This window comes from Tauraco erythrolophus, chromosome 18 (genome assembly GCF_009769465.1).
Source record: "Tauraco erythrolophus isolate bTauEry1 chromosome 18, bTauEry1.pri, whole genome shotgun sequence".
In the NCBI taxonomy this organism is placed as follows: domain Eukaryota; kingdom Metazoa; phylum Chordata; class Aves; order Musophagiformes; family Musophagidae; genus Tauraco; species Tauraco erythrolophus.
In genome coordinates, this window is record NC_141482.1 from 16,582,994 (window position 1) to 16,602,225 (window position 19,232).

The 19,232-nt window shown below is 58.9% G+C and overlaps 3 protein-coding genes across 5 annotated transcripts; 2 read left to right on the plus strand and 1 right to left on the minus strand.

Moving 5' to 3' along the window:
• Positions 1-4,581: 4,581 nt before the first annotated feature.
• On the minus strand, positions 4,582-6,959 carry LOC104377768 (tyrosine-protein phosphatase non-receptor type substrate 1). The gene is made up of 5 exons (XM_086622840.1): positions 6,899-6,959; positions 5,789-6,142; positions 5,466-5,664; positions 4,969-5,011; positions 4,582-4,710 (listed from the first exon to the last, which is right to left on the minus strand). The coding sequence occupies exons 1-5, from the start codon at positions 6,957-6,959 to the stop codon at positions 4,582-4,584; spliced, it is 786 nt and encodes a 261-aa protein (XP_086478966.1).
• A 726-nt stretch (positions 6,960-7,685) lies between these two features.
• LOC147527505 (tyrosine-protein phosphatase non-receptor type substrate 1-like) lies at positions 7,686-9,688 on the plus strand. Its single transcript, XM_086623169.1, has 5 exons — positions 7,686-7,752; positions 8,106-8,459; positions 8,694-9,008; positions 9,140-9,484; positions 9,585-9,688. The coding sequence occupies exons 1-5, from the start codon at positions 7,686-7,688 to the stop codon at positions 9,686-9,688; spliced, it is 1,185 nt and encodes a 394-aa protein (XP_086479295.1).
• Positions 9,689-10,182: 494 nt separating this feature from the next.
• NSFL1C (NSFL1 cofactor) lies at positions 10,183-17,767 on the plus strand. Of its 3 annotated transcripts, none has more exons than XM_086622940.1 (9): positions 10,183-10,285; positions 11,031-11,128; positions 12,663-12,737; positions 13,888-14,071; positions 14,427-14,519; positions 15,155-15,264; positions 15,709-15,846; positions 16,359-16,523; positions 17,561-17,767. In XM_086622940.1, exons 1-9 carry the CDS (start codon positions 10,184-10,186, stop codon positions 17,721-17,723), a joined length of 1,128 nt encoding a protein of 375 aa, XP_086479066.1. In that variant the 5' UTR covers position 10,183; the 3' UTR covers positions 17,724-17,767. The 3 variants fall into 3 exon arrangements, with proteins under 3 accessions (XP_086479066.1, XP_086479065.1, XP_086479067.1); XM_086622939.1 differs by having other exon boundaries at positions 13,906-14,071; XM_086622941.1 differs by lacking the exon at positions 14,427-14,519 and having other exon boundaries at positions 13,906-14,071.
• The last annotated feature ends 1,465 nt before the right edge of the window (positions 17,768-19,232 follow it).

Consider the following 19,232-nt stretch of genomic DNA (forward strand, 5'->3'; position numbering starts at 1 on the left):
CACTGCATCAGGAACCCGGCGGGAGGAGGGGGCCGGCAGCGAGGCTGCGGCACCGACACAGTTCCTATGACAACCCCAAATCCCAGACCTGTTTATCCCCTCTAATAAAAATCCACAATAACCGTGAAACCAGGGAATAAGATTCAATAAGACAGACGCGAAATAAATCAGGAACAGCGTAAAGCATGTCACCGTTTTACTTCGGCTTGGTTCCTCGCTTTCCAAGGAAAAGCCTGAGAAACGGGGAGGGTTTGGAATTGGGGGGAGCAGGGTCTGGCTGGACAGCATCCCAGGGCTTCTCCCTCCAGTTCGTCTCCCGGCAGAAGCGCAGCCCAGTGTGGTCAGCGGGCACAGGTGAGACCCGCGTGGCATTTCTTCGGGATGTTCCAAGTGCAACTGAGACCCTCTCCCCCTTTTCAGCCCCCTCAGAGCACCCCAGCTCTTCCTCCAGCTCCTCGTGCTGCTCCCCGTCGGTGTCCTGGCATGACATTCCCATGGCATCGCCTGGTCCCCGTGGCATCACCTGGTCCCCAGGGCATCGCCAGGTGCCTGTGGCATCACGGGGGCTGATGTACAAAGGGACCAGCCTGTATCTCCCCGGGGATGGGTTCATGGCCACCACGGTCTCATAGTGGCAAGGACAGGGATGGGGACAGGGATGGGCACAGAGCAGGAGCGCAAGGGTGTCTTGGACAGAGACAGCCACAACCCGGGGCCTTGGCTGGAGCTGCTGCCCCGTCAGCTGCTGGAGGGGACGAGCTGGAGTGATGCCGGCTCCAAGGAGACACGATGGCCCCTGGGCACCATCCCTGTGAGTGCTCTGCCAGTGCGGGGGGGTCTCTGCTTCTCCCCACAGAGCTGGAGCATCCCAGGGCAGGGCACAAGGCATTTATCCCTGTCTCTCCCTTTTTCTCCTCCTCAGCCCTGGCTCCAGCACAAGCTCAGCTTTGTCCCGCTCCCCTGTGGGCACTGCCAGCCCAATCCTGTCCCCAGGACACCAGGAGACGCCCGCATCCCCCTGTTTCAGCCAAGCCGGAGCCCCAGCTGAGACCATGCTCTTCCTCGGCGTTAATTAAATCACCGCTCCCCCTCCCCTCGCTGCCGGGTCCAGCCTCCTCCGTCACTCACGCTCTCGGACTAATTGCTCTGTTATTCCGTGTTTTCCCCCTTGGCTCTCGGCACAGCCCGTGACTTCCACACTGACTCCTTGGCATGGCACGGCAGAACATGGCACAGCACAGCATGGCATGACACGCACCGCTGCCCTGGCAGGCCCTGCCAGCCCTCTTGCCTCAGCACCTCCAGGATCCATTTCCCAGCTCCCGGGGCTGGGAGCGGAGTGGAGGCTGGAGCAGCCCCCAAGCATCCCCTGGCCCTTCCCCAGCTCCTGCTTTCTGCCTCTCCCCAGGGCGAGGGGTCTGCACAGACACCCCCCCCCCAGCTCAGCCTCTCCCCAGCCCTTTTGCTTGGCTCTGCCACCCCACGAGATCCCGGCACGGGGCTCACACACCGCATGGAAAAAAAGCCCCCGCACACCCACGCGCTGGGAGCTTCTCGCCGTGGTGGTGGCCGCTGCCAGGCCCGTTTGCCAGGACACCCCACCACGGCCCCATCCGCCCCACTGCACCCACATCCTGGCACGGCACCGCCCTGGGCGTCCGGGTGCGGGGTCCGGCACTGGGACACAGCCCAAATCCCAACTGGAGCTGCCATGTCCCCTCCTCGGTGGGGACACTGAGCCCGACCCCACCACCCGTCCCGCCGCTGCCCCCGCTCTGTGCCACCTTTGCTTGGCCGGCTGTGGGCATGAGCAGCCCGGTGGATACCAGCCCCACCATCACCCCGCGCCCGCCCCAGCCATCGCGCTCTCGACCTGGGACAAGCACCGGCGTTTCTCGCTCGAGCACCCAGTGGGTGACTCAGCGGGACGTGACACCCGGCAGCACCAGGAAACCACCACGGAGGAGCAGTGAATCGCTGACCCCAGCATCGCCCAGCGCTGCCCCGCGAGCGAGCTGCTCCCCGCGCGCTCCTACCTTGCGTCCGTGCTCGGGCGCTTGTTTGTGCTTTCACTGCCGGCACACCCCGGGCTGGTGGCTTAAAGGATTTTCCTATAATAACCACCAAATCCCTCCCCCGGGCAGTAAGCCACGGACCTGGGCCCTTTCCTGGGTGCGGAGCGCTCCGCGGTGCTCTGCTCACTCGTTGCTTTGCACATGCTTGTATCAAACTGGATTTCCCCGCTCCCGTCCCAGCCCAGTGCTTAAAAAGCCCTAAATCCCCTTGAATTTCATTTCCCCCTGCGCAAGGTCTATCCCCAGTTTCGCTCTCACCCGCATATTTCATGTACTCCTGCTCGCGATCCCGACCTGAGCTTCCAGTGAACTTCGGCGTCCTCCCAGTACACAGGCTGGGGAACGGCTGTGTCCAGCTCAGGGCGGCCGCCGCCTCGGCTGGGGAACGAGCCACTGCCCGGTGTGGCCGTGACTCCGCTCGGGACCTGGCACTGCCAGGGGCTTCACCCCGGCACCGTCACACCACAGCCCCTCGCTGCTACTGGGGCTGGTACAGCGGGGTCCAGGCTGGGGCTGGGTGCTGGGGCCGGCGGTGCTGGACCTCTGCCCTGGCAAATTGTCCCCCTGCTGCCATGCCCACGGAGCGCTGAGTGCCCCCGAGCAAGAAATGACACAAAATTGTCCCCAGGGCACGTACCCCCCCAGAGCAGGGGATGCTTATCGAGTCATGCAAATGATTTTCAGCCGTGGCTCCTCGCCCCCCCGTACCAGTCCTCCCCCCCCGAGGATCTCTGCTGGCAGACATGGCTCCCCCGGGCACGCACACGCTGCTATTTCACGCTGTCTTGTTTCGCTTCTCTTTTTGGATTTCACAGTAAAAAGTAGATGAAGTTGGAAATCAGCAACTGCAGCAGCTCGCAAGGTTCCAGGTGGCAGCAGCGGCAGAAGCAGCGGGTTCCTCTGTCTCAAAAGCGTCTGTGCCCCTTCACCCGTGCCCACGAAGGGAGTGTTGGCACGTGGTGGCACACGGCGCGGTGGGAGTGCCTGCTGCCACGGTGGGTGCGTGTGCGCACATCGTGCTGGGGTGTGCCTGGGTGCTGCAGCAGTGCCCGGCGCGGAGCACGCACCCCGCAGCTTCCTGCCACCGCCACGCTCCGTCCTCCACCACCGGCCGGCTCCCTCGGAGGTGGGTACGGAGCAGGTGGGCATGGAGCAGGGGATGTGCACAGAGCAGATGTGCAAAGCAGATGTGCATGGAGCAGGGGATAGGCACAAAGCAGATGTGCACGAAGCAGATGTGCACGGAGCAGGGGATGTGCACAGAGCAGATGTGCACAGAGCAAATGTGCATGGAGCAGATGTGCATGAAGCAGCGGATGAGCATGGAGCAGATGTGCACAAAGCAGATGTGTATGGAGCAGGGGATAGGCACAAAGCAGATGTGCATGGAGTAGATGTGCACGGAGCAGGGGATGTGCACAAAACAGATGTGCACAAAGCAGATGTGCATGGAGCAGGGGGATGTTCATGGAGCAGGGGATGTGCACAAAACAGATGTGCATAGAGCAGATGTGCATGGAGCAGGGGGATGTTCACGGAGCAGGGGATGTGCACAAAGCCAGATGTGCACAGAGCAGATGTGCTCCATGCACATCCCCTACACATCGTGCAGGAGCAGGGGATAAACATGGAGCAGGATACTTGCACAGAGCAGGGGATGTGCATGGAGCAGATGTGCGTGGACTGGCTGGGGCTGGAGCAGATGTGCACGGGTCAGGGGAGAGAGGGTGGAAGGGCGGGCAGGCTGGTGACAGCTGCCCTGATTTTAACACCGTTCCCAAACACCAGCCCCTTCGGTGGGGCAGGGAAAGGCGGGCAAGGGCTGGGCCTCAGCCCCGAGCTGCGGCGAAGTGGCACCGAGGGCTGTTCCTGAGCACTGCCCCGCGCGTGGTCAGAAGATGGGGGTTTGGTGGGAGCCGGGCAGCCGCCCCGGCTAGGGGAGCTGCCACTGCCCACGGGGCTCAGCATGAGCCTGGCAGGGGCACGGGGGGAGCTGGCACGGGGCTGCGGAGGCCACACATCTCCCAGGACCCCACGGGACCAGCACCATTGCTCTTGCTCTGAGCACAGCGGGCCTGGGCGGCTGTCTGCTGGCTTTAACGAGGATGGGTTTGGTGCAGGGATGAGGTGACACAAACTAGGGACCTGCTGAGATGGGAAAGCGCCAGTGGTGGCCCATGCTGGTGGAGACAGACGAAGTCCTTCTGGAGCGTCTGCACAGGGCAGAGGTGCTCAGCCCCGGGGCCTGATCCTGTGCCCAAGATGGCCACTGGGTCCTGGGAGAGCTGCTGCTGAGCCCTGGCACCGCGGGTCCAGCCCTGAGCCTCATCCTGCCCAGCATGGCCACCAAGACGGGAACAAATTAGGGGAGCTTTGCCGAGTGTGTCAAGCTCGGAGCAGGGTGTGCCATGAAAGCAGATCCTCTTCTTTATTGTGCCCTGAAGAAATGTCCCCGTGTCCTCCCCCAAAACCGGCTCTTCGGCCTCGCAGGCTGCGCTGCCACGCGTCACTTGGCAGCTACCCTGACGCTGGCATACTCGGAGCAGGCTGTGCCGGGGCTCCTGCCGCTCCGCGGGGCCGCAGGCAGGGGCTGGAGATCGGCGTAGTGGATTTCGTTGTCCTCCTTGCTGCTTTGCTGCAGAAAGGCACACAAATGGTGAACGCTGTCACCAGAGAAATCTTGCAAAAATAACCCTAATGGCAGGTTCACGCCGGGACGGTGGTGCCATGGTTGCATGGGAAGCCTGGCACCGTGATGCAGAGTGTGCCAGGACCATGTGCAGGCATCTGCTGCTCACCCAACGCCCACCCTGGCCCCAGAGCCTTGCAGAGTCCCTGTAAGCCGGGACATCGGCGCAGGATGCTCTTCCCCGTATTCATGGCTCACTCTTACCTGGCTGGGCTGATGTGAAGGATCTGCATCCAGGATTTTGCTGCTGGAGGGGGAAAGGCAGCCATTAGAGCTAAAGGAAGGTGGGTCCCCTCCCTACCTTGCTCAGCACAGCCCTCCTCAATTCCCCTCCTCCATTCCCTTCCTCAATTCCCCTCCTCAATTCCCCTCCCAAACTCTAGCCGGGCTCTGCAGCACGTGGCCACACACGACACCCACGCTGGAGGCAGAGGAGAGGGACAATGTGCTGTCTGCGTGTCTGGGCCGGGCTCAGACACCGGGGTGAGGGGCTGCAGGGAGCTCCCCAGCACCAGTCACTCCCGCCACGCTCTCCCGTGAAACACGGAGAGACGTGACACAGCACAGTGGTGTAAGCCTGTGAGTAAAGGATCTTTTTTTGGGAAAATCACTGCTCCAGAGGGAGAGGAAACCAGGATAAGGGCGATGGATATAAGGCAGTTCGTCTCCGAGTGAAGAAGGAAGAGGTGGTGGGTACAAACCTGGGGGTGCCGGGGGTCCCTGCACAGCACAGAGGGATGGGCGAGAAGCTGCTCATGGCCCCCAGCCCAGCCAGGCACTGGCTCTCCGCCTCGCCCCTGCGCTTCCTCCTGTACACGCAAAGGGTGATGAAGAGGGTGAGGAAGAGGAGGAAGCAGAGCACTACAGCTGCAGCCACCATGCTGGGAACCAGGGAAGTCTCTGTGGAGACACAAGGCAGAGCAGGAATGGGTGGTGGGTGCGGGGCAGTATGGGACCCCACGGTGGGCAGGGCTGTGCGTGGGACAGGGTCCTTGGCATCAGTGTCCTGCTGGGCCCCACTCACCATGCAGGAACACCTCCGTGCCCTTTCCACGCCGAAACACCTCATCATCACCGCTCAGTGATTTGTTGAACTTCACACAGTAATAGATGCCGGCATCCTCGGGTCCAACATCCCTGATGCGGATGCTGAAGTCTGTGTTGGACCCGTCCGCTGCCCTCGTCACGCGGGGCAAGGAGCCCCTCTGGTCATAAACGGTCTCGTTCCCACTGCCCCAGCCCTTCAGCCACCTCACGGGGCCGATGGGCCTGTCAGCGGACGCTGTGCAGGTCAGGGTGAGCGTCTCTCCCGCTGCCACCCACACCTTGTCCCGGGGCTGCTGCAGCTCGAAGTCCTGACCTGCCTGGGCACCTGCACCTGGGCACAGCGACAGGAGGGTTTGGGGTGAGGGCAGCACGGGCAGAGCAGCGCCAGCTTGCTCCGAGTTTGAAGCCAGCACAGCTGAGGAACATCCCTGGACATGGCAGAGACAAACCGCAGGCACTGGGAGCGGCGGGAGGCAGGTCCAGAATGAGCAAGGGGCAAATCTGTGCCCCTTGTTGTGGCACTAACGGGAGGTGCTGTGAGTGCTCGGATTTGGAGAGGCACAGAGGGAGCCAAGGGGAATTCCTGGCAGGAAAAACTCCCGAGTGCTGTTAAACATTAACGCCCCAGCTCCGCGTCCGACATGAGCCAGGATGACGGGGGCTCTGCGGGGAAGCGGCGCTCACAGCCCGGGGCTGTGCGCAGCCCCCAAACCCCTCCTGCCCAAAGCCCCCCGCTCCCTTCGGCACCGGCTCAGCGCTGCCCGCCCCGGGGCTCCGCTCCGCACACCCGGGGGCTCCGCTCCGCACACCCCGGGGCTCGGCGCCGCACGTCCCGGGGCTCGGCGCTGCCCGTGCCGCCCGCCTTGCCCCCGGCAGCCCCGCGCAGCCCAGAACGGTGGTCGGAGGAGGGAAGCCCCCCGACCAGAGTTCACCTTCGCCGGCCTGCCCGCGTTAGGGATGTCCTGCGGCTGCCGGGCCTCTGCCCCGCCACCCCCCCCGAGCAGCAGCAGGGCAGCGGGGCAGGGAAGCGGGAGGGCTGGCGGGGAGGGGGAGGGATGCTGCCGCCGCCGTCCCGCTCCGTACTCACCCGAGAGCCCCAGCGGGAAGAGGCTGAGCTGCCCGAGCAGGAGCTGGGCACGCCACGCCATCGGCACCGCCACGACTTCGGGCTCCAAGCCGGGAGAAGGAAAAGGAGAAGCTGAACAGGAAATGGAGGCGAGCGGGCGCGGGCTGTTAACGCTTGTGGTGCCTGTCCCGGGGTGGGCGGGAGGCAGCGGCAGAGCCGGCCGGGAGCTCCGCCGCTTCGCCCCCCGACGGGCATCACCCGACGGCGAAGCGGCTCCGCGTCCGCCCCGGCCCCGGCCCCGAGAGGCTGCGCTGGGCGCGGGGCAGGGGAGCGGCTCTGCCCCCCTGGTGCGGCAAACTGGCCGGAGCGGGGGCCGCGGGGGGGCTCCGGCGAAGCCGTGGGCGAGCGCTGCGCCACGGTGCCATCGGAGATGCCAGCGCGGGGTGCGTGTCCCACTGACACCCCGGGGTGCAGAGCTGCACGGACCAGTGGTGGGGGAGCGTGCCGGATCGGGGCCCCTCTCGCTGACTGCCCAGTGCTGGTGGCCGTGGCACACCCCCGTGGGGAGAGCGGGACTGGCATCGCCGGCGAGGACCAGCCTCGTGACATGAGATGGTGTGAAACTGTGGGAACCGGCTGGGACTTGTGCAAGGGGTCCGGGGAGGAGCTTGGCCGGGAGTGAGCCCCTTCCTTCCCCTTTGCCAGGACAGAGCCTCGCGTTCTGCCAAGCCGAGCTGCGCCAAGCCGAGCTGCACCGTGCCAGGCCCAGCTGAGCCCAGCTGTCGAGGAGCGGGACGTGGGACTCACCATGGCTTTGGTGACGTGGGTGCTGCCTCTCCCCTGCCTGATACTGCTCCTGCTCTGGAGACCCCTGGGTGAGTGGGGAACCCCGCACAGCCCCAGCGCCTCTGCCATAGCACACTGCCCCACGCCGCTGGCAGGGCGATCCTTCCCTGGGCCCATGGGTATCTGGGGCTCTTCTCTCACTGCCTCCCTTCCAGCTGGCTTCTATTCCCAGCCAAAGAGTGTGTTTTACTCCAGCACAGCCAGGGGGCTGCGGGCCCTCCTCATCGGGCAGTCCCCAGCAGCTGGTGCCCCAGGGGTAAGGGAGGAGAACGTCTCTCTGTTCCTGCTCTGGGTTCAGGGCTGGGAGTCTGGCCCTGCCCTGTGTTGTGTCCCAGCTCTGGGGCCTCTCATCAGACCCAAACCCTCCTGTCGCTGTGCCCAGCTGCAGGTGCCCAGGTGGGTCGGGACTTCGAGCTGCAGCAGCCCCAGGACAAGGTGTCAGTGACAGCGGGGGAGACGCTCACCCTGACCTGCACAGTGTCTGCTAAAGGTCCCATCGGCTCCGTGAGGTGGCTGAAGGGCTGGGGCAGTGGGAACAAGACCGTTTATGACCAGAGGGGCACCTTCCCCCGCGTGACGAGGGCAGTGAATGGGTCCAACACAGACTTCAGCATCCGCATCAGGGATGTCCGACCTGAGGATGCCGGCACCTATTACTGTGTGAAGTTCAACAAATCGCTGAGCGGTGATGAGGAGGTGTTTCGGCATGGAAAGGGCACGGTGGTGTCCGTACTTGGTGAGTGGGGCTCCCAGAGCAGCTCCCAGTGGGAACCAGCCCTGCCGGGCACAGCCCAGCCCAGCCCAGTGGGCTCTGCTTGGGGCAAGCAGGGATGGGGAAGGGGCTTGGGTGCGCGCCCCAGGTGAGGGTCCCATGGGACCTCCCCAGGCAAATCTGTGCCCCCACCCAAGACCCCGGGGCTGGGCAGGGGTGGCAGAGCCTGGTCTGACGGCCCCACGCTTCTCCCCACAGCCAAACCCACCACTCCGGTCATGTCCGGGCCCGGCCGCAGAGTGGGGCCGGGACAATCGGTGTCTGTCACCTGCACGGCCGGAAGGTTCTTCCCCAAAGACATTGCCGTGAAATGGTCCAAGGACGGGGCCCCGATCACGGCTCAGCAGCCCCAGGTCACCCCAGAGCGGACAAAATCCTCCTACAACATGTTGAGCACCGTGACGATGACGCTGCAGGAGGACGACGTCCGCTCGCGGCTCACCTGCAAGGTGCGGCACCCCACGCTGACGGCCCCGCTGACTGGCACATACCAGCTCAGCCAGGCCCTGCGAGGTGAGGGCTGGGGGGACCAGCGCTCGGGGTGTCCAGCTCCTGTGGGGCTGGGGGTCCTGGGGTGGGGACAGGGCACCCCGCAGGCAGCGGAGCCGGGGGAACCAGGCACCAGGCGCTGCCTCTCTTCCCAGTTCCCCCCAGAGTCCGTGTGGACACTGACCCACCACGCCCCGTTGAGGTGAACAAGATCGTGAACTTCACCTGCCACGTGAAGGGGTTTTACCCGGGAGAAGTGGCCGTCACCTGGCTGGAGAATGGGACGGAGATGAACGTGGAGAGCATCTCCCGGCCATCGGAGACCCCCCGGGGCTTGTTTGAGCTGAGGAGCCTGGTGCAGGTCAATGCGACGGAGGAGAAGAACGGGTCCGTGTTCACCTGCCAAGTGGTGCACGATGCCCAGGACCCCGTCAGCGCGACGGCTGCCCTGTGGATCACTGGCCCAGCCTGGGGGATACCGAGTGACTGGTCCCACACAGGTAACAGTGCCAGAGAGCCGCTGGATCCCGGCGGTCGCGGGGGGCTGTGGGATCCCTGTGCTCAAGCCCCAGCCGCTCACGTGCCCTGTCCCCACCGCAGGTGTGAACCTCCTGTTCAACCCCGGCTTGTGGCTTGGCATCCTGCTGGAGAAGGGGCTCCTCGGCTGCCTCCTCATCTTCCTCTTCAAGCGCAGGAGGGAATGAAGAGAGAAACTCCGGGGCCACCGGCCCATCCTGCTCCGTGCCGGCCCGCGGTTCCTCGGGTCCCAGTGCCGGGAGCGGGTCCCGGGGCTCGGCCACCGCCAGCTTTGTCGTGCCCACCTGGAAATAAAAGGGCCGAGATGCAGGGGCTGCCCGGGGCTGCTCTGCGCCGCTGGTCTCGGGCGCCGGCCCCCAGCCCGGGGCGCGGGGCGCAGCTCCCCCGCGGCACACCCGGGTACCCGCGGCCCCGCCAGCGGCGGGAGCGGGACGGGTCCCGCGGCCCGGGAGCCCGGGAACGGCCGCGCAGCCCCCGGGAGCGGCGGCGGCTCCGCACGATCGCGGCGGGGCTCGGGGCGGCGCCTGGGACCGCCGCGCCGCCGGGGGGCGCTGTGCGCGGGGGCCGCCTGGAGCGCGGCGATCGTGCGTGTTGCCGCCAGGGAGGGTCCGGGGCGGGGCGGGAGCGCGGCCCGGCCGGTTCCGGTGCTGCACCGCGGCAAGATGGCGGACGGGCAGGAGGCGCTGAGGGAGTTCGTGGCCGTGACCGGCGTGGAGGAGGAGCGAGCGCGCTTCTTCCTGGAGTCCGCCGGCTGGGACCTCCAGGTAGCCCCGCAGCGCCGAGCCCTCGCCGGGCCGCGGGCCTGGGGGCCGGCGGGGAAGCGCCGGGCCCGGAGCTCGGTCTCCTGAGTCCCCGGGCCGCCGCCGAGCCGCGGGGGTCGGGCTCGGCCGGTGCCGCGGGTCCGGGGGCCGACGCCAGCCGCGGTTCGCTCGTTGGTTTTTCCGTAGCGCCCCAGCGCCCCGGCATCGAGGGGGGATCGGCCGCTGCTCCGGCCGGTCCGGCGGCGTTAAACCCCGGCGCTGCCCGTGGCGGTCACAGCAGCGGCGGTTTCCGAGCGGTAATTCCCGCGTCAGCCCCGCAGAAATGTTGCGGAGTAACGGGCTGTGGTCCGGGAAGTGGCTCTGGCATCGCCGTGGCGGTGAGAGTCGTGCCGTAACCGCGCCGGACAGTGGAAGGTGGCAAAGCCGGGACCTCCAGAGGGTGAAATTGCACAGAATCACGGAATGGGTTGGGTTGGAAGGGACCTCAAAGACCATCCAGTTCCAACCCCCCTGCCATGGGCAGGGACACCCTCCACTACACCAGGTTGCACAAAGCCCCATCCAGCCTGGCCTTGAACACTGCCAGGATGGGGCAGCCACAGCTCCTCATGAGATGCCCTTGGTGTTGATGTGCCGTAAGAGGTCCAACATCACAGGAGCTTCAGCTGGGTTAGGCGTGTGTGGTTTTGCCATTGCTCTGGAGTGTTTGCTCTCGTGCTGAAAAAGCTCCTGCGATGCTCCTTTCCAGATCGCGCTCGCCAGTTTCTACGAGGACGGGGGTGATGAAGACATTCTGACTCTTCCTCAGCCAACACCTAGCTCTATCTCCAGAGGCACTGCGGCCAGGTGAGGAGAGAGCTTCAGCTCAGACTGGGCGGTTTGTAAACCTGACAGTGAGAACTAATTATGTGAAAACACGAGCTCTGTCTGAAGCATCGATGTATGTTAATTTTCAGGAGCAATAGCTCTGCGTTTCGGTCTGTTTCATCTCGTATGGCTCTCTAGAAATTGTGAAAACAGCATTTATACATCGCAAGCACAGATGTTATTACACAACTATTCCAAAGTTCAGTTAGAACAACTTGCCTCATGGCTCAGGAAAAACTTGATTTCTCTTTTGAGGCTAGAAGACACCGGTTGGTGATCCTTTCGTTTCAGCAGGTTGTATCTCCACAGGAAAAACATTTTGTAATTTCGTGTGACACCTGATTTGATCAATTCAAGCATTTTACAAAAAGAAGTGAATTTTGCCTTACCAACTCCCTGTGCAGTAGGGAAATGTTTTCCAGTTCTAAAGAGAAAGAGTTCCTGACTGTGTTTTTGTCATGGTTTAACCCCAGCCAGCAACTCAGCCCCACGCAGCTGCTCTCTCTCTCCCCCCCAGGTGGATGGGGGAGAGAATCAGAAGGGTAAAAGTGAGAAAATTCGCAGGTTGAGGTAAAGACAGTTGAATTGGTAAAGCAAAAGTGCACACAAGCAAGGCAAAACAAGGAATTCCTTCACTCCTTCCCATGGGCAGGCAGGTGCTCAGCCATCTCCAGGAGAGCAGGGCTCCGTCACACGTAACGGTGACTTGGGAAGGCAAACACCACCACTCCGAACATCTCCCCCTTCCTTCTCCCCCAGCTTCATGTGCTGAGCATGATGTCAAATGGTGTGGAACAGCCCTCTGCTCAGTTGGGGTCAGCTGTCCCAGCCGGGTCCCCTCCCAGCTCCTTGAGCCCCCCAGGCTTCTCCCTGGTGGGGTGAGAACAGCAGAGGCCCTGACGCCGTCAGCTCAGCGATAACGAGAACATCCCTGTGTTATCAACACTGTTCCCAGCACAAATCCAAACCAGCTCCATAGTAGCTGCTATGAAGAGAATTAACTCTGTCCCAGTCCAAACCAGCAGAGTCTTGAAGGAAAAGGGATCTCAGTTCAGGCTTTGGTGACTGAAGTCCGTGTTGCAGAGGAACCCCGTTTCAGGTTGGATCACAGCTAACAGCCTTGGCAGAAACAAGAGGGGAAGGATGTGGGAGCAGGACTGTCGTGGGGCTTGGAAAAGAAACCTGTGCTTGTGCAGGTTGGGAAGTGGTGGCTCTTTGAACAAAATCCAGTATGTGAGCAAGGACGGGGAGTGACACCTCACCACGTCTGCTGTGCCTGCAGCCACCATCTGAGCCTCTGCCAGTGCACCTGCCCGTTTTCTGTGGGTGCTGTTGGCAGGGGAGGTCCAAGGGCTCGCTTCACCCCTCGGGCACACCAGTGCTGACCTGTCATCGCAGAGCAGTGACTCAGACTCTAAAAGTAGGACAGAGTCAGCCTGACTGCTGCGTTCGGGAGCTTCTGTGGTTGAAACGTGTCACGATGCTGACAAACTTCCCTGGTGGACTCTTGCAGTGACCACAGAGTAACATCGTTTAGAGACCTTATTCCTGCGCAGGACGATGATGATGAAGAGGAGGAGGGACAGCGGTAAGTTTTCAGTTAAAGACTTGAAACCTGTCTGTTTATTCCTGCACTTTGGTGATGGCTGGCTTACCGCTTGTGCACAGGTTGTTTTAAAAAACAGATTTACGTCGATAGGAAGTTCCAGTAGTGAAAAATCTCGGGTGCGACACAGAAAGGTTGGGCAGTGCAAAGTCTGTGCACACGCACGTGCTCAGCGTGGCTGCGTAAGCACCAGCGTTCACCGCTGAATTGTGCTGTTGAGAGAAAGCCTGAGGGAGGATGTGGAAGCCCTCAGCTAGAATACAAAAAAGCCCAGATCATATTTGGGTCCACAGAGAATGGAAATGTGGGAAAAATGCAAGGATTGGTTTTATTTCTGCCTGGGGTTGGTGGGGTTTTTTGATTGAGGTTTTTTGTTTGGTTGTTTTTTTTAAGTGCTGCTTAGGGTAGTATAATGGAGTGGGGAGGTGGAAAGAAAAATGCAGGTCCCCTTTCCAGTGGGAGCATGGTGGAGGAAAGTGGTCTACAATGTCAGCTGTAAGTAGTTACATACCCTTAAGTTTAACAGGTGAGGTAAATTCGATGGAGCTGGTCTTAAAGTGGCTCAACCTAGGTAGCTCTGCAACCAGATGGGAGCTTGCTGTTTGTTACAAGCCAGCTGGAGGCTCATAAACCCAATCTTCCAGAAGTGCTTAATTGCACTTCACTGACTATGCATTCATTGCTTCCAGCTCAGATCCCTCCTGTGTGTGTTGATCTTTCAGTGTGGCATGAACATGTGCCTTCCCTCAAATGCCAGTTAGATGTTGCCCATCTTCTTCCATGTGACAGGTCAGAGGCTTGCTGGAAGTCTTGTTAATGGTAATACAGCTGGTACCAGCGTTTGAAACAGCCTTGTCAGTCTGGGCTGTCTCTCTTGCTAGGTCTGAGAGTTATTATCACTTTATTGCTCTCGATCGATGGATGATTTCACAGTAACTGGCATAAAAAGAAAGTCTCTGCAGTACAGGAACTTGTAAGTGACTACAGTAGGAGGAGATATGCTGGTAGTAGCTGATGTTTGTAGATCCACGCTGTTTCATCAAGCTGCACAAATATGAACAAGTGAATCCTGATATAAAACTGCTGCATCCTGTGTCTCCCGGAGAAGCAGCGGTTCAGTCCTACCCAAAAGCCGTGTGCTTTCTGTTAGGTTTTACGCTGGTGGCTCAGAGAGAAGCGGACAGCAGATCGTCGGTCCCCCGAGGAAGAAGAGCCCCAATGAGCTGGTGGAGGATCTGTTCAAAGGAGCAAAAGAGCACGGTGCGGTGGCAGTTGACCGGACGGCCAAGAGTGGTGGAGAGACGAGCAAGCCTAAAGTGAGCAGTGATGAGTTCTTCTTCCTTCTGCTCCCCATTTCAGTTGAGGCTCCCACGGTGACAGCTGTTTGGTGCTGGGGAGTCCTCAAATTATCTTAAAAGGACAGCTAAACCTGTGCTCCTCTCTTACTGCAGCTGCAGTTCGTGTGTCACAGGCAAGAGAAGCCACTTCCTTGTGCTGTACTTATTAACTTGTTCAAGCTTGTGACTGTGCCTGCAGGACAAAAGATGTTGCTGGTGCCATGAACCATTCATCCATGAATGGTTCATCCATTAGGGTGTCGGGGAACGGGAAGCAAGCCAACGTGGGTTTGTGTCATTCCATAACCCCTTTCCCTGCCCCTCTCTCTCGCAGCCTTTTGCAGGGGGAGGGTATCGCCTCGGGGCTACCCCAGAGGAGGAGTCTGCATATGTGGCAGGAGAGAGGAGACAGAACGCTGCTCAGGATGTGAGTATCTCTGTTCTGTTTTGTAGATGTCACCCCAGGGATTGCTTTGCTGTAGCTGCACAGCTCAGGTTGTTGTAAAGCTTGATAGAAATTCCAGAGGACGGGAGTATGGTAAATCCTGCTTCTCATGGGGTTTCTGATTACAGAGTAGTAGATGCTTGGGTCTTGGGTAAGCAGCTTTTTGATTAACTTTTAATTAAGAATCTGAGTGTTCCTTAGAAGTGTGGATTGTGAAAAGCAGTGTGCAAAGAGCACTGGGTGATTAACTCTTCTTTACCTGACAAAGAGGTGTGGAGCTAACAGCATCAGTGCAAGATTCTCTCGTGCCTGATTTGTGCCAAACACCCATCTAGGCCACGGTGGGAGCTTCGTTTAGGCTCCTCGCCCTGCCTGCTCTTGGCTCCTCAGCCATATTTAGCAAAAAGATGTCTGTGGTGTCACCTTCCAGGAATTGATGCATGACCATTACATAGTTGGTGCTTTGGGTTTTTCCCTCTAGCCCAGAGGAGCCTGGGTGGAATGTTTTCTGCACCTTGAAATTCCTCTACCTGTCAGGAACGTTTCGCTTCGCGTCCGGCTATTTTTCTTACTGAGATGTTTCAGTGGGGCTGGTTGTTGTCTGGGGACTGCTGCAGGTGCACGTTGTACTGAAGCTCTGGAAGAGTGGATTCAGTCTGGACAGTGGAGAACTGAGGAGCTACCAGGATCCATCCAATGCCCAGTTTCTCGATGATATCCGCAGAGGGTACGTAGCGAGAGCGGAGAGAAAGAAGAGCTGTTTTCTGAAACACAATCGTTTGTGGAATTCAGGGTGCTGAATCAATGGCACATTTCACCTGAGCTAGAGTTGGATTCTTAATGTGGAAACTAGGGGAGGGCAGACTTGAACGTTTACTTTGGATAAATGGGAAGTGGCCTTGGTTTGTGTGAGGCCTTGAGTTCAAAAGGAACAAACAGACATTTGTATTTGGGCTGAGAATTTCTAACGTATCGTGTTACTCCAGGTGAGGGCCAGGGAAAAGTAACCTTTAATGGGTGTTTGTTAGTGGGTAGGTGTGCATCTGCCCTGTTAATTAAGCAACAGCTCACTGGGATTCCTGAAATTGCAGAAGTCTCTGGCTGGCACTTTTTCTCCGTGCTTTCCTGACTTGCCTCTTCAGGCAGCTGCCTTAGGACACTCTCTTTGCAGGGAAGTCCCGGCAGAGCTGCGCAGGTTAGCGCGGGGCGGACAAGTGAACCTGGATATGGAGGATCACCGTGATGAGGAGTATGTGAAACCTAAGAGTGTCTTCAAAGCTTTTACTGGAGAAGGACAGAAGCTGGGCAGGTGAGAAGACAGCAGCACTGGCTTGCTGTGTGTGTCATGTGAGACACTCACTCGAGTTTTGCTGGGTTGAGCCTTTGGATTCACCTTTCTGAAGAGAAGGCACTCGGTGCCTGTGGTGTGGGAGGTGTACCTCTGAGAGAGGAGATGAGGCTCACTGGTGTGTGCTGCGAGATGGCTCAGCCCTTCTGTGGCAGGAGGTGGGTCCCTAGTTTGGAACCACCACCGTATGTCACACAGAAGCGGTGTTTCCAAGTTACACTGCCCCTGTTCCTGTGGATGTGTGAAGACCCATCATGTGGAGCTCTGAAGGGAGATGGTAGAGGTTCTTGAAAAGTTCCTGCTGCCTAGCTGACTCCTAAATTCTCACTCCCAGCTTGCATTGGTGTCTCTTCACTAGGAGCCCTGGGAGTCAGGCCCCGCAGGCGATAAGCTCGCTGCCTGACTCCTGGCACCCTGCAGCCAGGTGAGTCCTTTGGTTTTTAACAGCTCACCTCGTGTCTCCCTGTTCCCAGCACTGCGCCCCAGGTGATGGGCACCAGCTCGCCAGCCCAGCAGGCAGAGAACGAAGCCAAAGCCAGTTCTGCCATCACTATTGATGAGTCGGAGCCCGTCACCAACATCCAAATACGGCTCGCTGACGGCGGGCGACTGGTCCAGAAGTTTAACCACAATCACAGGTACAAACACAGCAGGAAACACAGGTTACTAACTGGGAAGGCCCGAGTGATACTGCAAACTGCATCGATGGTGCAGATGTTAGAATCCTGGCTAGCCTGCTAAAGGGAGCTCTGGGGATCCTTCTGTGTAGGTGAAGAGGAATAAAATTATTGTGAGGTTTTAAGGCAGTTGTTAACTGTCGGAAGGATAGGATTTGCTTTCCAAATAGTGATGGGTTATACCTAGTGAGACTGCACCTGGGAGCTTCAGTATTACCTGCAGAACTTGCCTTAATGTCAGCTGTAAAAGACTGGATCTCTCCTAGGGGCTTTAGAAAGTGTCAGATATTAGGAACTTGGTTCAGTTGTGCTGACTCAGTTCAGACTTTTCTACTGGGCTGTTCCCTGGGCTGAGTGGAGCACCAAGGGCTCCTCTTAGAGCAGTTCAGTTCTCTTGGACAAGCAAAGCTGGCTTATGTACCCTGCTGCTTCGTTACACTTCCCTCCTGAAGTCCTCCTCGCCTACCTGATCTCAGAGCATGGCAGTTTGTTTATACTTGTTCCTCCAGTTTCTGTAAGAGTAAAGTATGATGCAAAAAGTTAGAAAAACCTCCTTCTGTGATCAGGTGCAGGAAATAGAAGCAGTGTCGCTGTTGTGGCTGCTCTTGGGAGTTGAGATCATCTAAATTATGCTGTGTGTGATGAGCTCAGTCGCTTACAGCAGCTGGTGTCAAGCAATTTGTTAATCTCTTCATCTTGAAGGGTTCAGGAGCCTTCAGCTTCAAACAGCTGCCTGACAAATACTCTGGTCGAGCAGTGTTAGAGAACATTTAGCTGAAAGTCTTTAACCTATGAAGCAGCTTGTGTTATTTCCCTAAATGGGAGCCTACAGAGGGGTGGGTTAAATCCAGATTGTCTGGCTGTGGCCCCTGCTGTTAGCTGAAAAGCAAGCTACAGGGTTCCATGCTCTGGGAAGGGCGAGTTTAGGCTGTTGCCATGCACTTTTACAGACTGTTCAGTAACAGGATCACCCCGGTGTGTTTGATCCCTTCGGACAGGATCCGTGACATCCGGCTCTTCATAGTAGATGCTCGGCCCGTGATGGCTGCCACCAGTTTCGTCCTCATGACCACCTTCCCCAATAAAGAGCTGACTGACGAGAACCAAACCCTGAAGGAAGCCAACCTGCTCAACGCTGTCATCGTTCAGCGGTTAACATAAGGGAACCCACCTCTGGCCGCACGCCTGCCCGCAGCGCGCATGCGTCGTCTCGCCCTGCGCTGCACCCGCGCCGTGCAGCACAGGCTCACATCTCCTCCTAGCTCTGGGTTCTTAGGTCTTGGTTGGACTTTTTTCTCTTTAGTTGCATTTCCCATGGGTTATTTTTTTTTTTTTTTTTGTGATGATCGGTGGACTTTAAAATAAATAAATGAAACGAATCCGTTTTGAAAGGAGCTGCAGCCTATTGTGCCACAAATTCTCCCACAAGAGTTCAGTTACCTTTGTGGATTGTGTTACTGCGCTCTTTAGAGGGGAGGAAGGTGAGGGGGAAGGGAGCTCCCAGGGAGCAGTTTCCATCTGTGCCAACTGACTGCTCATCACCATCTTTTTACTCTTCCCTCTCCTCCAGGGACTTCTGCAAAATGCTCCCTTTATTTTCACACATTAAATATAAACTGTACGACAACGGGCGATCTGGTTGTCAGGGTAATGGTTGTGTTTCTGTGAAAGTGTTGGGGGGGGGGCAAGTCTTTGTGAAACAGCTGTCGCTCAGCGTGGGGAAAACTCCCGTGTGTGTGTGCAGGTGAGAGGTTTAACACCCTTCTTGGGCTCTTCCGGAGGGAAAGTCCTGACTTTCCTGCCCTTGGCAGAGCTCTTGGGGTGTTTATCACAGTACCCACCTGCTCTGCCCGCACTTTCTCCAGCAGTCCAGGCTGACTGCAGGTTTAATTTGTGTTAATTTGTTATTTGCATTTCTCTGCAAAACCCTGCTGCTGGCTTTTTCTTGCTGAGAAGGCATGAAGCTGAATCAGCTTGAAGTGACTGAAAGTGAAAGGTTTGTCTTACTGGAAATCAAGTTTTATTTTAAGAGGCCAATTATCGAGATGATGGAAACAGCTCAGGTAGGAAAAACTCCAGGCTGTAGTACCCTTTGAGTGATTTCCCGTCCTCTGCTGAGGACTAACATAGCTGAACACCTGGAATTCTCCAGCTTTGATCTGTTCTGCTGTCTGTGTTTTGGGCTCAGGTCTCCGTATCTTTCCTTTGAACAGAATTCTGCGGGTGAGTTGTTACGCCTAAACGTGAGGGACTGGTAGCACTGGTGTAGCATCACGAGTACGAGTTGCCACCTAGTGTTGTGCCGCGGCACTTTGCACCGACCCGCAGCACACTCGCTGTCCTCTGGGCTCCAGAGCAGAACCGAGGGTCTCCAGACAGCAGCCAACTGGGAGCTGCACCCCCACGAGCGGTATCCCTCCGAGAGAGGCTGGATTGCTGCCGTGCGAAGGGCCGGAGCGCGCTGTCCGCTTCCTGCCTGAGTCACACCAGAGCCCTGCGGCTGCCACGCTGGAAGTCCACCCCCCTCAGCGCTCTGAAGCTGCCAGGTCCTCACCTCGGTGCCAGTGGAGAAGGAGCCGTAGGGATGTGCAGGCTGGAGCAGGGCCGGCAGGTCAGGCAGGTTCAGCACGAGAAACTCGCTCCGCTGTGTTACTGCAGAACTTCAGGAGG

Bases quoted from the DNA above. Each gene is read 5' to 3' on its own strand.
- LOC104377768 (XM_086622840.1), bottom strand. From the start codon at position 6,959: ATGGCGTGGCGTGCCCAGCTCCTGCTCGGGCAGCTCAGCCTCTTCCCG. The intron at 6,143-6,898 runs GTGAGTACGGAG...CGCTGTGCCCAG, and splicing joins CTTCCCGCTGGGGCTCTCGG to GTGCAGGTGCCCAGGCAGGT. The intron at 5,665-5,788 runs GTGAGTGGGGCC...GTGTCTCCACAG, and splicing joins CACGGAGGTGTTCCTGCATG to AGACTTCCCTGGTTCCCAGC.
- NSFL1C (XM_086622940.1), top strand. From the start codon at position 10,184: ATGGCGGACGGGCAGGAGGCGCTGAGGGAGTTCGTGGCCGTGACCGGC. The intron at 15,847-16,358 runs GTGAGAAGACAG...CCCTGTTCCCAG, and splicing joins GAAGGACAGAAGCTGGGCAG to CACTGCGCCCCAGGTGATGG. The intron at 16,524-17,560 runs GTACAAACACAG...CCCTTCGGACAG, and splicing joins AAGTTTAACCACAATCACAG to GATCCGTGACATCCGGCTCT.
- LOC147527505 (XM_086623169.1), top strand. From the start codon at position 7,686: ATGGCTTTGGTGACGTGGGTGCTGCCTCTCCCCTGCCTGATACTGCTC. The intron at 8,460-8,693 runs GTGAGTGGGGCT...TTCTCCCCACAG, and splicing joins CACGGTGGTGTCCGTACTTG to CCAAACCCACCACTCCGGTC. The intron at 9,009-9,139 runs GTGAGGGCTGGG...CTCTCTTCCCAG, and splicing joins GCTCAGCCAGGCCCTGCGAG to TTCCCCCCAGAGTCCGTGTG.